A 17,458-nucleotide genomic window follows, 5' to 3' on the forward strand; every position below is an offset into this window, starting at 1 on the left:
AAAATCCGGGTAGAATGAGAGTCTCGAGCCCTGCCAAGTGATCTCACCCTTCTCCCTAGCCAGCCGCAGGGCCGTATCGCGGTCCCGGAAGTTCATAATATGGGCAATCAGCGGGCGAGGGGGGGAGCCCCGGATTAGGACGCGGCCCCAGGGAGCGGTGTGCCCTCTCGACCACAAAGCCCGGTGTGAAGGAGTCTCTCCCAAAAATGTCCGATAACAGCTTTTCCACAAAAACGTCCAGTCTGCCGGTAGCCGTGGACTCCGGAACCCCAGTGATTCGCACGTTGTTGCGCCGACTGCGCGATTCCAAGTCGTCGTTCTTGATGGCCACCTCCTTCAATATGCGTTCCATTCTATCTATGCTCTTGGTTTCTTGCACTGCGTTATCCTCCACGGCGGATATCCGGGCCCCAGCCTCCACCAAGCGCTGATCATGAGCCTGGATCTTGGCCCCCATTGTTTCTAGCGTTTTGTCTAGGGCATCAAAGCGACCATCGAGGGCCCTAAACCCAGCACGCATCTCCTGCAGCCAGTCTGGGGATGGGGCACAGGCCGCCGGATCACAGGCCGGGCCTCCCGATGGGGCCGGCATTTCTGGGCGATGGTCCGCCGGTTGCTCAGGTAGCTTTCCAAAGGGCAACGTCTTCTGCTTTGGGTCCTTGCGACCCATGCCCCCACACGGCTGGACAGCAACCGGCCCGCTTGTCGTAGTTCAAAGGCGGCACCAAGACGATGAAGTGACGGCTCAGGAGTATGGGTCTATCCGCAGCTTATCGGGCCAGTAGTACAGGTGATGTAGCGGCACCCTATCTGGCCGGCTCCGGCCCCGCAGCATCCCAGGCCCATGCACCGCCACAGGACGCGAAGCAGCAGGGCAACGCCTCAACCCTCCGGACCAGGGAGCGCTCTCACGGGGTCATGGGATCCGGACCAAGCAGAGAGGCAGTTCAGTGGTGCCAACAGCAGCCTCGGGCAGGTGGTGCAGGGTGGGGGAGAAGGAGAGCGGTCCTCACAGGCCGCGGAACACAGGATCCACCAAGCGAGGGCCCAAGGGCAGGGGCAGAGGCAGCCCGGGCGCTTGGCCCAGTGCGGAGTCCCCCCAACTCACCCCCGCCGCCAACAAGCCGTCCCGCCACCTCCCCCAGGCCCCCCGACCGAATTAGCCCAGGGCCCCAGGAAGGAGACAACGAGAGAGGCCGCGACCACAGCGCAGGGCTAAAGCCAAGCGCCGGCCGTCCTCTGGTCAGTAGCGGCGTGGGGAGCAAAGCAGACCCCCACCAGGCCGCACCCCAGCGCTCAATACCCCCCCCTCAACTCCCCCCCGGGTACCTGCCTCCCAATCGGCCGCTGCCTCCGCATTCCCGTCCTCGGCCGCCGGCAAAGGCCGCCATCTTGGGCCTCAGGTACGCGATCCCCTGCCATCCGCCAGTCGTCCCGGGTGAAGTCGGGGCCAGATCACTATCCCAGAGTGCCCCGGGGCCGTAGGAGAGTCAGCGTCGGAGCCGGGCACCCAGCACCCGCATTAGGATGTCAGGAAAGGCAGCGTAAGTGCTGAGTCGTCGGCGGAGCTTCAACGCCGCGCGGCCATCTCAGCTCGTGGCTTGGCCACGCCCCCCCTCCTGTCCCTTAACTTCATACAGTACCTCATTCAGAGGCTTTGGTTTGAATGCATATGGAGTTTTGTTGTAGGTCTCACATGGCTTTTAAAAGCATAGCTTCCCCTGGGTTTGAGCTCAGAAGAGTCGCTAATCACATCACCCTCACCCAAGGGTCACTTGCAACTGACAAGCATTGGGTAGAAGTCACACTTTAACATCCCTATTTTGATCTTCCTTTTTCTGGGGATATGACAACTAATTTAGAGTTCTCCTTCATAGATCATGGAGCTGGGGATCCCCCTTCAAAATATAGGGGCTGCAAGCTCTCACTAGCGCCATAATACAGCCTGTTTCGATCACTAATCACTCAACACTGCTCAAACCCAGGCCCTGGGCTTTTGACCAGCACCTACCTCATTAAGTGATGTTTCTCTAGAAAATACTTCCACTGCCACAATGGCACCCCCCCACCAAGCCCGTTATTTTGCTGGCACAGCTGGAGGGCTCCAGTCCAGCCCCACCTCTCGAGGGGTGGTGATGGTATTGGTTCTCAACATTGGCACCACCGCTATCTTACTCCACTGGATAAGTGTACAGAGAAGAGACAGTCACTTCTGAAAAATGAGGCTAATTGCAGGTTCGCCAGCATGAGTTCTCACTTACCCATCAGACTGCCACCTATGTCATACCTAAATCCCCTGCAGCTTGTTTTTACCATCTCTTCGGACCTAGAAGCTGCCCCAGGAAAGGAACCGCTGAGAGGTTTGGCTGACCGCACTCTTCGTTCAGTCCCATTTTAAATAATTATGCACTTTTTTAGAGGTGTATGTTACAATCAGTGGTAATACTAAGACACAGCTATAGAGTTACCCCACATAATTAGTTTGCCATTTTGTCATATAAATAGGTTGAAAAAAACATTATTGGACATCTTTGGACACTTATTTGCAATTAGTGTCTACCAGACTTTTTCTAGCAGAAACCATTCGTAATTCAGAGACAGAATGTAGAATCGCGTGAAACTTCACAGAAAACCAAAATACAATAAGCCCTTTTCTGAGAACCTAGATAAACAAAACACGTTTAGCGGGAAAGCAAATTAATAGAAATGGAGTTTAAACGGCAATAGTAGAAAAAAAGAGCTGTAACACTTAAAAGTAAACTTAGTATCAATGTCAAACGAAATGTATAAACGTAAAATAAATGTGCACACCATGGTAAATCCTGGCTAGGAAACAAGCCTAATGTATAAATGTATTTTTTGATTGCAAAGTATACAATTCTCAAAAACACAGAATATGCGTTTCCAAAACATTTTTTTTTTTTTTTTACAATATATCAAATCCTTATGATGTCCCAAAAGTGTTTTTTACTCGTAAAAGAATGTTTACAATCCATTTCAAAATCGTAACTATGAAGGGGATGAAAGAGATGTTCCCATCCTATTTGGAAGTCACAGTGGCATTTATTAATGGTTTGTGACTACAATTACAATTGTAAACCAGGGATCGGTTACCAAACCCCAAGTTGGGGTGTTTGCAATGGATGAACTGTCCCCATAACCGGACTTAATGGCAGCCTGCTACCCCGGAACTGTTCAAGAGGTGCCAACTGCGTCTTAACTACATAATATTTATTTGGCTATCATGCAACATCCAGCAAATGGACAATTTGTGATCTGACCTATTAATATATAGTTCCAGTCACAAATTGCATTGCCATTCACAAACCATTCGCTGTACAATTGCAACTGAACATTCTTGGGTTTGCGAATGGGAATACATCACTGGCCCCATAATTCTAATGTCAATGTGTAAAAAAGAGATATATAAATAATGGTAGAGCGTAGCAAGGTAGGTGCAGGGTTAAGACTAGGACAACGGGTGTAATAAGGGCACCACAGAAACAAAAGTAGAAAAAAAAGTAGAAAAAAAGGACGTGCATGATGGGGGAAAACAATCTCATTTTAAAATGGGTGAAGGAGCGTGTTAGGGACTGTGTCCTTCCATATTAAAGGGAAGAGGGAGAAAGTGGTAGTGAGTGATAAGTCAAGGCAAAGGAAGAATAAGCAGAGAAAGAGAATGGGGGGTTTGAGAAATATCGACATAAAACACCATTTTAAAATATGCTAAACGCATGGCAGTGACAGAAAGTAGGATGGTAGGAGGTGAAAGGAAAAAGGATCTATGCAAACGTTATACACAAGCGAACAGAGAAACATTTTGAAGATTACTGGCTTTGAAACCTTAAAGTATATAAATGCAATTTAAAACAATCTTTCTATAGATTGATTTCTACCACATGTTAAAAAGGGTATTTACCTTCAGCGTTTTAATTAAACATTTCGTAACAGGGATGTTAGGTAACCAATATTAAGCAAAATTATTTTGTTACCTTTCTGCTCTATGTGAGCTTGTAAATGGCAATAACATTTCCATGTTAAATTGCATCTCTTCCTGATTAAAATAAACTAAGAAATTACAGTAAGAATGAAAAAGGATTTTTTTCGTTAAGCAACTAGTTTTGGGAAATACTACATGTTTATCAAACACACGGTAAAGCCTTACATTTTCTTCTTTGGTTCAAAGCACCTTAACCCCGTTCTTTTGCTTACCTTTGGTATGATGTAGCCTTTGAATTTGATGTCATGGAGTGCTGCATGCGGAAGCCCATTGGGAATGATGCTGGCAAACCTCTGGACTTCATTGATGTAGGCATCAGTAAAGGGCATCTGGAGACGGTCTTCCATGGAGGGACAGCGCTGGGATCCCAGCACCTCATCTATTTCTTTCTGGATTTTTTCTGAAATGTGAGAACATTTTGTGTATTCTCTGTGAGAAAATTATTACATTTATTTGGTTATTTATTTAGGCAATGAACTGCCCCTGAATGCCAAGTCCCAGAATCATTCACTATTCTATTTTTTCCAATTTAACCGGTCACTTTTTTTCGACTTGAAAAGCAGATGGTTAACCGAGAACAACAAGTGCTTTTCTTCCCCTTGAAATGTGTCTGAGTCTGAGAATGTCAAGTTTGTAGCTGCCAAGTGTTGACTTTAGCTGTTAAAGTTAGTAAACGTGACAGAGGCTGCACTGAAAAAAAAAACATAAAATGACTGGAACGTTCAAAATTGTAGTTTAGTTCAGTTGCCGGGCTCACGTGGCATCCCACGTGATGGCTTAGTGGTTTCATTGTTTTATTCTCACTCCCTAACGTCCCGCTGCCATTGTATACTGTTTATCGCATTTCACCATATTCGTTGAAAATTGACCAAATTATTGTTTTGTCTCTTTTCTTCAATGTATAATTTCTACTTCGAGCATGCTGCACTTGAACAACCAAAAGGCCTGGTTTGCGCTTTAAAAATACATTCTGGGATTTTTTAATTTTGCTAGCCATACAATACCGAAAAATATGCAATGGGTGGAATATCCCACATAATAACCATTGTGCATCAACTGGTGGTACATCTAGACAGGTAGATGTTTTATGCTAAGAATAGGGACAATTATGGGAATGTGTGCCTTCTCTTTTCACAAAGAACAAGCCTCTGAGAACGTGTGTTGGAAGAAAATTGTAAATGTGCCTCCCGCTCACCAATATTCTTGAATGGCCAGTATGATAAACACTTCTAGTGCTACCATGAGCATACCCATTTGAACAAAATTTCCTCAAATTGTTGCTTATTTTCAGCTTAATTGTTTACTTGTCAATTTACATTGTTTTTACTTCTTTTCGCTGAATTGTTCAACAACAAAGAGTCTGGCTCGGCCAGAGAGACAGACAATCCCCTCTTCAAATCTTATTACTGTCACATATCTATGTTGGGTAGAGAGTTTTGTACATCATCTTATGCAGGCAGCTATACATCTATAGAACCACTGATCTGCCACAGAGAGGCTAACCACTCCCCAGAGAGTACTACCTGTATAAACCAAATAGGGTGGCCTATTATTTGGCAGGTCTACCAGTTTATTCAACATTTCAGCTCTAACAGAAAAGGCCTCAGTGTGCTTGTCATCCTTTCTCATCATTTCCATATGATCAACCACCAGAGCCCATCCTTTTAAGTCCCTTATCCATTTACCATGCCCAATGCAGTGTTATTTTCCTTCTTGCCAACACTGTTCAGTGCTAACATCCATAATCTGATTTTATGACCTTTCTATAACAGAAAAATACCTAGTATACATTGTCAATTTTAACTTAATTTACATTTAATTTCTTAAATTGAAAATGAAATGCAATTTAAAAGGAATTTAATTTTAACTTAATTTAAAGTTAATTGTTTGGTTGTCAAAGTAAACTTATTTATTGTTAATTTAAGAAATGAATACTTGCACACTGTCATCTACCCTTGTAAAAAGCCTACAGGGCTACTGTAGTGCCTAATGAGCAGTGATAGTGACAGGGTTTGAACAAGCATTAGCCTGGCCAATAGATCTCGCCTTTGGGCCCTTATAAGTGTTTAGCCCCGCAGCATATTTTTCTAGGTGTTGTGGAGCCAGGAATTGAAGAGCTATACAACTTCTACATACTAGTTCAAGTACTCCGATTTAGAAATATTCGCTTGCATTAGTAAACATTTATGGGTACATGGTAAGGCACTTTAAAGCACACAGGCAAGTGCCTCGATGCAAGTTAACAGAGCTATAACATTCTTTCTACTGCTATCAAAGCTGTTGGAGAAATGCTATTGCATGCAGGATGCCCTTAAGGTGTGCCAGTGTGTACTTTTACTCCCCCCCCCCCCCCCTTTTACTTTTGAAGTATGGCAAGGCTTACAACACGGTCCCCAAATATTTCTGAATTAGAGTTAAAATGGTAAATCATCCTATCCACAAACATTTAGGGGAATTTATATGCCTCTGTCCCAGTTTTAGAGGAGGCTTAGAAATACAGACAATTCTGGGAGGCATGGAGATAAATGGGAGCTTGGATGGTTAGAACATCGGCCTAGATGCTATAGTATGGTGAAATTGTAGCCCTTACATGTATGCTGATCAAAAGGGGTATGGGGAAGTGTCACTAGTTGTACTGTGTTTTTGTAATATCTTTGTGACAAGTTCAATGATTATAGCTTGCTCTAGAACAACCTGAGGGTATCACAGTACACATGCTTCTTTTGACGAGTACAGGTTACCTTAATTAAAAACAAGTATTAGCATGGGCAATAGGTTTGTGAGATTTTTTGGCAAATATATGCATTAGGCATTACAACGTTAAAAGTAATAAAAGTCCAAATTGTGCCATGTAAAATGGTTTTATCCTGTTTGAAATAAAATATGTAAAAATTATCTTTTACAAAAATAAATGCAACAATTATGAAATGAGACGAAACCAAGGTGGAGATAAGTGTACAGAAGCCGACAGTGAAGTGCACTACATTTTAAGTGGATATGCGCATATGGAGAAGCAAAATGCCATCACTTATAGTGAACAGCTGAAGTGGGCTGACTATTTGCCCGATGATGTATGGTGTGCACTGTAAATAGCGGGTGTTATCACCCCATGCCACGGGGCTTGGTTTGCCGACCTCAAAAGGATTGGAGGCAAAATGGCCTACCTAAAAAGTGATCCTGTGGCTGGCATGCTATCCAAAAGTTTCTGCAGGGAAATGCATTAACCCACTGAGCTTTTTGTATTTGCCAAATGTGTGCTAGGATGGAAGAGACGAGCTTTGGGGGGGGGGGGGGGGGGGGGTGTGAGCGAGAAAGAGGTCGCTAGGGGATGATATGGATAGAAATAGGAAAAGGTGTGAACTTAAGAACGGTTGTGGGGAAAGGGGTGAGGAGAAAGAATGCAGAAAGGGGTGGAGAGAGGAGGTAATAGAAGGGTATGTATGGGAGAGTGGAGGAGAAAAGTGAAAAGCAGATTAGAGATAAATTGATAAAAATGAGGAGGAGGGAAGGAAAGCAACAAATAGATGATTGAAAGGGAAAGGATTTTATATGAAAATATCATCTGGAAGGAAGCAGACAGTGCGAGAAAACAATTTGAAGCTGAGAGTGGACAGTAAGAAAATATAGAACTAGACACAAACGTAAAATAAAACGGGAGGGGAGCAGTGCTCGAAGGGGACCGGCAGACTAAGGGGCATTGGAACAGGCAGTGTGAAGGAAATGATTGGGTGAAATTTGGACAGAGGGGCTTAGGGAGGGGATGGCAGTAGCACAGATAAGTGGCAGGACAAGAGCACTGCGCTGCTATGTGTAGAGGGGTGGGGAGGTCGGGGACAGGGAGAAAGTTGGAAGCAGTGTACTGAGAAAGGAAATAACCGGGTGTAGTGGAGAACGAGAAAATATGGTTTGAAAATGCATAGGGGAAGCGTAGGTTAAAAGGTGCAGTGAAGTATCGAGGAAATGTTGGGGGGCAGCGTGTAGAGAAACGTATGGTTAATATTTTAAAAGGCACGTAGAATTTACAGTGTATGAAGACTGAGGTGGAGAACTGTAAAAGGAGGGCACATAGTGTGCAGCGGAAGGGTGGGTGGAGTGTATATGGGAAAAAAAAAAAAAAAAAAAAAAGACGCCTGGGTCAGGGTGGGGTGCGAGTCCACTCATTGTGCAGCTGTGACGTAGTGAGAGCTGTGCTGCGCAGGGAATGAAGAGGGGTGCGGTGTGTAGAGCGCATGCTGGGGAGCGTTGTACATGGAGGGGCAGTGTTTTAGGGAGGTAGGGGCATAATAGGCCAGTATGTGCAGGGAAGAGAGGGTTAAAGGCTGGCTGTCCTCTGTATGGTATGGGAGGGGGTGACCTCGGGTGCTAAAGCGTGGACACGCACCAGTGCACGGGGACAGACAGAGGGGATGGAGTGTCTAGCCAGAGAGAACAGTTTGTAAAGCTCCATGCACAGCCCACTATGGGGCTGCAGCACCACTATAAACAGAAGGAAAGGGAGTTCTTTCACAAGAAGCCATTCTCTTCTGGTCTTGGTGTGGCTCTCCGCAGCCCGGGAATGCCAGGAATCTAGGAGCTGGGACAATGGATGACCCGAGTGGGGAGGGAGCTGTTCCTATCAACAAGCTGCTATCCTCATAATACAAGCCCATGCTTTACTGCTCGGCTTCCCCCTCCTAAAAGTGAACATAAACAACGACCTGTACACCACAATTGAACCGCCTCCCCTCCCCAAGCGTAAGTTTAAACAATATCTAGGTGATGTAACCCGCCTTCCCGGTCCACCTTTTGATTTGGATCAGTCCTTGACACGTGGGCGGGATCCTCTGGATCCCGAGCGGTGCCTCTAGCCAGTCACAGCTGCCTTCAACTTTGAGGGCTCCAGGGGCAAGTCCACATGTTAAAAAGAGAAACAAAACAAATCTTAACAAGGGCAGCGCGCACGTGTCCTACGCCCCTGGTAAACGTGCTTTTCTAAGCACGCGCTGTCATGGAGGGCAGGTGAGCGCTGCCTGCTTGGCAGGGGCTCCCAAGATATAAATGTGTCACCGCCGATGCATGATCCACGAAGGAAGAAAGCCGCCTCGCGCCAGACACTAGGGGACTGTGCACGTTTCACATGTCAGCGGGGGCGAGTGAGCAAGGCAGCAAACTGGGATTTTTCTGTTAAGCTTGACCGAGAAGTTATTTATTGTATGCAAGTCCTTATTTACAGCTAAGAGAAATTGTTTTTGTGGAGAACTTATTCGCGGGTGATTGTTTTTCATCATTGGAAAGCATTCGTGGTTGTACAATCTGCTTGTTAGTCTGGCTTAAAAAGTGCAGGAAGCGTCTGTCTTGTCCAAGTAGACGGACACAAAGCTTCGATTTAAGAGAGAGCAGGCGGGCATTGCAGAGCCCCCGTCTGTAAAGGGCCTGCGCCTTTAATCAGAGGCCTGGAATAACAAGCAGCCGCAAAAGTGAACGCAACCGCCATCTGTTTTCAATTAATGTGACCGCGAGACATGCAAATGTAAACAAGCACGATAATTGGAAACAGATGGTGCAGCTGCTCGCTCCCGCAAGGTAAATGCCATACATGCATGAGTGCTCATTGGAAACAGTGCAGTACATGCACGAGTTTCCGAAAAAGTCCAGACTGATTCCAAGAGGTCATCTCCTATGCAACGCTTGCGCGCTGCGTTAGGCTCGACCTAAAAATCTAGCATTAAGCCAGCGCACAACTTGATGCTCAAATCAAAAACATTGCCATAGCTTTTGCCATTGCTCCACACTTCAGTGCTACAGAAGGGTATTAAGGACTACCTTCTTCAGAAAACGCTGATGGCCTATCTTTTCACTTAATCTACTGTTTGTGGTTTTATATTTCTGTGCCATTAGTTCTCCTTTACTCTGTTAGGACTTCAGTGCCATGTCCGTGGGGGGAAAGAACATTTCATAAATAAATTAATGAAAAAATACTTGGCAAGAAAAGCCACCATCCTTACAAGGCCCTCTGCTAGGAAACAAAGGCCAGAGACTGCACAATGGGAGGCCATCAAATTCATACTGGATTTCACTCAGAGAAAGACAGCCCAAAACACTAAAAAACTCTTTTGGAAGTCCTTGCAAGTGTTATTAGATAAGTTTTCCATTTGATAAAGTCCTCCGATCATCCACTGGTCCCTATTAAGTTGTTTGCCACACTTTAGCAGAATAACTAAGTTATAGATGCAGGTTTTCCATTTTACAAAATACTAGAATAGTTTAAGATTTTGTGCCTTATTTCTTACCTTGCATCTCTGGATATTTCAATGCTAATTTAACTGCCCAGCGAATTGTGGATGATGTGGTTTCTGTCCCCGCAATGAACAAGTTGAATGCTGTGTAGGTCAAACTCTCCAGGGTGAAATGGCTATTCGGATTATTTGCCTCCTGAAGAAGAAATGGAAGCATGCATTCAGTTGTGAAGGACATAGCAACTTGGTATGTATGTAATTTACATCATCTTGTGTACTGCATGACCACATATACAATTATTAATTTCAGCAGTGCTCAACTCAAATGTCTCTCCAACAATGCCAACAACAGCACCAAAGACAGCACGAAAAACAAAAAAACTCCAAATTAGATCCTCAGTGCTATCCAATTTTAGACCAAATACAATTTTGCCAGTACTGAGAAAGGAAAAAACCTGCAGGTAATTTTTTGTTTTTTCAACAGCATCTGCAATCTTACAGTTGCCAATTTCCCCTACAATACGTATTTTTCCCCAAAGCAAGTCAATGAAATCCACATTCTTGGCCTCTGGGATATTACTTTTTGCCTCACAAAGGAAGGAGACTATCTGTGGGTTACACTAGAGCGGCCTGTGGCCTTCAACACCGTAAACCTCTCCAGTCTGCTAGAGAGGTTGGCCATGATGGGTGACACTGACCACAATTTAATCAGTTGTTTCACTTCCTCCCTTTCACACGGTCACCAATTTTTTTAATATCTGAGCCCACTATTAGTAAAATTATATTGACGATGATGCACTGCTATACGTCAAGTAGTCTTGGGATTACTCCCATGACAGCGGGCATGGAGTACTGAAGTACGCTGATACCTGCTTAAAAATAACTCTCCAACTCAACAAAATGAAGACAGACATTACATTCGGCACAACATCTCTCCATCTATTTCAACACCAGTGATGTTTGGGTCGCACTTGGCATTTTCACTCAAACACCCACACTAAAAAATATGAAATATTATCTTTGATATTAAAATAGTCCTCATAGCTATATAGGAATCGTTGCAGCTCCCATCAAATAATAAAATTACAGGCCCTTTTACTACTACTATCCACACTGGTGCTAGAGGCAGTAGTTAACCCATAATTAGATTATTCTAACTGCCTATTTGTAGGAGTAACAGTCCGCAAAGTAGTCCCTTACATAGAGCTCTGAATGCCACGGTCATGCTAATGTCAGACTTCGGCAGGAGAGACAACCCAACTCAAACCTCAATTGGCGTTCTAAGACCAAATCACTTTCAAATTGTTAAGATGCATGTACAAATGTCCCTATGGTTTGGTGCAACATTATTTGGTTAAGTAGAGCTGCATATATTAAACTCTAAGATATTTAGGAAGCCAAGATAAAAATAGGTTAAACATGCCACTGATCAACTTTACAACTAAAGCGAGTTAAACAGTGCGGTTCTTTTAGAACTCACTACCACAATATCTTAAGCATTGGGCAGCTTTTCCAGCTTCAGAAAATGACTCAAAACAAATCTCTTTAAAGGTAACAAGTTATAAATTGTGCACAAAGAGACCTATGAGTAGGTCATCCGTTCACCAATCATCTCTTTGATTATATGAAACCCTTGCTAAGGAAGCACATATTAGACCCTGCAAACATGAATATCTACAGGAAACTAGTACACCATAAAAAGCCCCTAACCAATTTGAAGTTCAAGACAAAAAGAGCCAATAGGTACATCATAGTAGCAGCAAGGAAACTGCGAAATCTAAGATAATTAGCAGCACAAGTTTAGACTATCGGCCATAACCATGATCTTGAATGCTACTGTAAAGTGCAAACTATGTAATTGTATTAAAGTGACCAATGCATAAATACATCAAATGCCTCTAAATGACAATATGGAATATGATGGAAAAACTGGACCGACCAATGATGGAATTAGATACTACAGTAATGGACAACATCGTAGTTTTGGGTGGCCAGTGCATTTATGAAAAAACCTTACAAAGGCACTCTTTCCGTACTTGCATCTAATCTTGGCAATCATAGCTGCAAGAGTACTAGACTCCAGTGCCCACTGCTGAACTGTGAGAGCAGTAATTCTCTTGTGTAGTCTTTATAAATCTAATCCATTAGGGTCATTAGGTATTTGGCTATACCAAAAACCACTACTCTGCCTGTATCGGTTGTCAATAGTCTAAGCGCCTCTATGCACTTTCTGGTGGCCAAATTTCTGAGAAGGTGAAAAGATGGACAAAAGAAGCGAACGTTGGTTAATGATTCTGAAATCTCCTGGCATGCAGGACATAGTTCAACAGCAACGCCCTTCTCTTGTCATTTGCAGCTGAAGGCTTTAATTGGTAGAGATCCATACCTAAATTGCAAATATAACTTCCTTGCCAGTGGGGGTACGTTTTCATCAATTGTGTGCTCGTACTGCACTCAGGGTTCAAAATCAACGAAAGCTAGTGATAGCGTTCCTTTGCAGTTCAATGCCTTTTCAACCGAGGCACACTCCTAATAGTCCGCTTTTATACTGGCTCTGGAAATCATACACAGTATCTCAGGGGAGGACCAGTATATTTCTAGGTCCAATTTCTGAAGTAGATGTTTGACATATCGAAACCAGGGGATTTTTTCAACGCACTGGAAATCCATGAGGTCTCTACGGCCCACCCAATAGGATTCTAGCGCAGACCAGAATCAATGCTAAAAAGTAAGAAGTCTACACTATTTTATGAGAGATCCTTTTTTGGGCCAGGTCTAGATAAAGAGGGGTCAATGGGGTAATCGCTAGGAGATTTAAAAGAGATCTTAAAAAACTGTGCTCCACTAAAGTAAGACTGTCTATAAGTGCAACCCCATAACTCTACCTCATACATGACCAACCCATTGCCTCAATGTTTTAGATCTCGAGGGTTGGGGCCACCCTTCTAGAAATAGTTTTCTATGAATCTTTTCTATGCTTGCAGTGTGCTGTATTAGGGACAACTGTGCCTTTTCAAAGTGTGGTGCCCACACAAATGTGGTGTAAGTCTTGTGCCTAGATATCCAAATAGATGCTGTTGCTGAATTTGAATGTCACCCACCAACAGACATCCCTTGCATCGCGTCACCTTCTGTTAGGTGACATACATTTGGTCTTAGAACTATTAAGCACCAAGCCCCCCACACCTCACAAAACAACTCGAAGGTCTGTTGCATCCCATGTGGTGCCTTGGAAATCAGCAGGGTGTCGCCTGCAAATAGGAGGGCAGGAATCTTCCTCCCCCCCCCTATTTTGGGCGCATCACAACCATCCCTGTTCACAAAGTCAATCTCTTCCTTGATATATAGGGTGAACAGAGTAGGGGCCAGAACACACCCCTGTCTCACCTCACAATCTACATGGACGGGATCTGCTAATGCCTCTTCCTCCCCCATCTGACTTGGGCAGGTTGTCAGCTTGCAGCCGTTCTAGAATGTTCGACAGGGGGCGGGTGCACACATTTCTTCCAGCACCCTGCACAACTTGCCTCTGGGGACCAGATCAAAATTCGATCGAAGATCCACAAAAGCAGCACAAAGTTTACCCTTGTTAATTATCACCTCGTTCCAGTAAATACAGATAAAATTAAAACCCTGGTCTATAGTGCTTACATTGGCACTAAACCTGCCTTCGAATCCAACAAGACACTCTTCGCTAATCCGGTCATGTAGATGGGCCAAAACAAGCTTACAAAAATGTTTCTGCAGGGAATCAATCAGGCTTATATGCCTGCAGTTACCCAGGTTGGACAGATCCAGCTTCTTGTAAATTGTAATAATTTCTGGTAATTTCCATGAGGAAGGGCTATCCGTACCAGAGGGGATCGTGTTGGAGAAAAAAAATTATATATGCCCACAAATTTCCTTATTTGCCCTATGTAAATTGCTTGTACTCCTGTCAGGACCCGGGGCAGGAGCAGGGATACAAGAAGTAATCGCATCTATTGTTTCATTTGGCGAAAACGTAAGGATGGTGGAGTTACATGAAGCACTGTGTCCTAAAGGCACACAGTCTTCCTGATCTCGCTACACATATTGGAGTACAATTTACTGAAATAGGCCATCCACTCCTGGGGTTGTACACACAAAAATCTAATGCGGTTGTTTGGCCATTTAAACAAGCCACGGCTGTCCTCCAGAAGTCCTCATTATTTTGGGTTGTCAAAGCTTCATGAAGGGACATCCACATCAAGCTCTCCCAATCCGTTTTGCTTAGGACAGTTTTCATTAAATTAATTTATCAGTGACGGCGACAAAATACATTACAGACCAAGCATTTATTTGCAGGTCCTAATTATACAATTTTTTTTAAAAAAAGAACACAAAATCTTTACAGTTCTGAAAAGATAAGGACTTGGACTTCTACACAGAAAAGAAAAAAGAAAAAGAAAGGCAGGGTCACAATAGTTTTTTTTAAAATTTCTAGCACTAACCTGATGAGAAAGCATGTAGCAGAGAAGGTCTGATGCGGAGGATGGTCAGCAAAACTGAAACTGAGGCAAGGAGGAAGGGCAAAGGGAGAAAAGACAAAAAAAGTAAGATGACAGAAAACAGCATCAAGTGAGATGAAAAGGGAGTGTCAATAGAAGAGACGGAGTATGGAGGTAGCTGGGAGGGAACAGATGTTAATAAACATGTCAAAATTGTCAGGGTTTGGATAATCTGAGCAAATGAAGGGGAAAGGGGACTCTCAACAGAAACAAAAAATCCACCATAAAAAAGCGTTATGACGGATGATAATAAACGGAGGAGGATGGGGGCTGGGTAAGAAGGAACTGGATGAGACTGGGGAGGAGGATGGGTTAAATGTTAATTTCGGAAGGTTTCATTCCATGAGAAAAAAACAAAACAAAAAAAAAAAAAACACAAAATGTTTCATTTCATAAAATATACCAATGTTTGGGTGAAACACTTAAGCCCTAAATCCAAACTGCAATGTGCATAATACCGGTTATAGCATTTCATGTCCATTCGACTCCCACTTTCCATTGGATGGAATTAAAAAGTTATATTGCCTACACCTTAAAATCAGAGGCAAAATAGAATTAAAGCTGATAAAAAAGATCTAGTGCCATAATGCTATGCAATGCTATAAAACAAGCCTACTATTTGTTGAGCTTTTTCCCGCAGGGCGGTTCTAGATAATTGCAATAGAAAGGGCACAGAAACTCAAATCGCGAATTAAAGAAAATAAATAAAATAAAAATAAATAAATACATCTGTCCCTAGCACATGTTTCTAAATAACTATACAGTTTGTTCATTTCTTAAATGATCGATCAGACAGGGGAATGGATGTGCTTTATATAGCCAAGCGTGCTTTACCAATCAGCCTGCTCAACCATGCCTAATGTTTTTGGCATTTTTCTTTCCTTATTAGACCCAATAGAAATACGTAGCCACTGTGTAAATAGATGTATCACCCTTTAGTCCCCTTAAGGCCTCAGTGTGCCTCCTAATGGCTAGATGGTTAGAGTGGGCCAATCCACTTGTTTCTCGGTTTTTTATATGCAGGTCAGAAAAACAAGACATGCCTTATACTTTCTTTTGCTGTCAAGGTGCACAGTGTACAGAGGTCTTTAGGGTAAGTGCTTCTGCCAGCAGTCCACATGGATGTAAGGGACATTATCGCAAGTGTGCCATAATGGAACGTCAAAAGTAAAGTTTTTGCCAGTTGTTGTCGGGGAATATCCAAGAATGCCTACAATGAGGGAGTGTCTTTAAGAAGGAGACATTGGTTTGTCAGTCTCCCATGGGTGGATGAATGGAAGAGATTAGCTTGGATACAGGCCCAATAGCAGGCTTTTAACGGTTTCTTTGTGGAATGAGCCATCAATGTAGGGTTCAAACAAAAAGATCCAAGGCCCAGTTTTTCATACCTGGATTGGACATGCCTAAACCATGGCAAAGTAAAACCTATGTTGATGGATAACAGGTCCTTCACTGCGTTACAGTATAGCTTAAACTCCTCTGTGGTCTAGATCCTTATCCAGTACATCAGGGGCCTTAGCCAGATAGTATATGCCACCCGTTTGAGTACCACATCAAGAAAAATAGGTATTAAGGGGGTACTCTTGGGGAGATGAAGGAGCGAATGCACAAACTTATTTTCACTAAGGGTGAGTGATTCTATATTCAAGTGGCCCCAAAGTTCGGCGCCATAGAAGGCACCTGGTTGGACTTGGTTTGTATAACTCAAAGGCAGAGAATCTGACGCTTGAAATTGTCCCTTGATGTTTTTTATAGACCATTGGTGCCAGATGTTCGAGCACTGCCCTTCTCTTCTGGATGTGAGGGGACCACTAAGCTCTACCATCTACCATAATGCCCAAATATTCACATCTAAAAACCCACACCAATTTCTCATTGCCTAAGGCTAAGGCATTTTTAAATAACTAAGGGGTCTGACTACCATAAAATTGTTTTTTGAAACGTTAATCTCAAGACCCATAGCCCGCCGAAAGAATTACAATTTGTGTAGAGGAAATAAAGTCACCATAAGAACAAACGAGACATGGTGGCTGAGGAAGGAAAGTTAAGTGATAAATTCGGAGCAAAAGTAAAACGCGAGAGGAATAGGGTAGAGTTCTTCTTTTTTGTAAATCAAGAACTTGGAGTTAAGGGCAAAAAGGTTGATGACAAACCTCAACTTGGATTTGAAAAGAAACTTGGTAAACGTCATCCATCGTACATTTTTTAATAACTCAAATTCACTTTTAGTTGTTTTTTTAACCAAATCGCATGCGGCTAGACAAAACTGATAAAGTAGCAATAATGTTGACCAGTACATGTATAAGAGAGGAACAATTGCAACTCGGGTAGAGGGTTACTCTAGATGCAGTTGAGGTTCAAGAATAGAGGAGGTAGATGTATACAAGAAGATGTGGTATCTTGTACTTCATGTTACTCTCCCTTTGTTTTTTGTGTAGCTCTACTAAGTGGATGGTTGCGATTAACAAATGTTCTGTATGCATGGAGTACAGGAGCGGCAGATGAATGTCGAAGCTGAGGTATGATCTACTACTCCTAATAAGTTGTCAATACCTTGGTATTTACCAATACAATGTCTTAATGCATGGATAATGAGAGTTTCACTGAGGGTTATTCCTGTCATGCTGCATTGTGTAGAGAATACCGATTTCACTGGGTGAGAGGCAAATTTGTGCTGTGTTGCATGGAGAGTGCAGACTCTAGATAGTGGTATG

General features: G+C 43.4%; 1 protein-coding gene across 1 annotated transcript in view; it reads right to left on the reverse strand.

Annotated features, from left to right (window-relative positions):
• The window catches only part of LOC146809951 (cytochrome P450 2F3-like), a 128,673-nt gene that overhangs the window by 27,492 nt on the left and 83,723 nt on the right, over positions 1-17,458 (reverse strand). Inside the window, exons 6-7 of the mRNA XM_085616811.1 lie at positions 10,270-10,411; positions 4,213-4,400 (exon numbers count right to left, since the gene is read on the reverse strand). Coding sequence (XP_085472937.1) covers positions 4,213-4,400; positions 10,270-10,411 — 330 coding nt within the window. The remainder of the gene's footprint in view (positions 1-4,212; positions 4,401-10,269; positions 10,412-17,458) is intronic.

The sequence above is a fragment of the Triturus cristatus genome, chromosome 7, assembly GCF_964204655.1.
Source record: "Triturus cristatus chromosome 7, aTriCri1.1, whole genome shotgun sequence".
NCBI classification, from domain to species: Eukaryota; Metazoa; Chordata; class Amphibia; order Caudata; family Salamandridae; genus Triturus; species Triturus cristatus.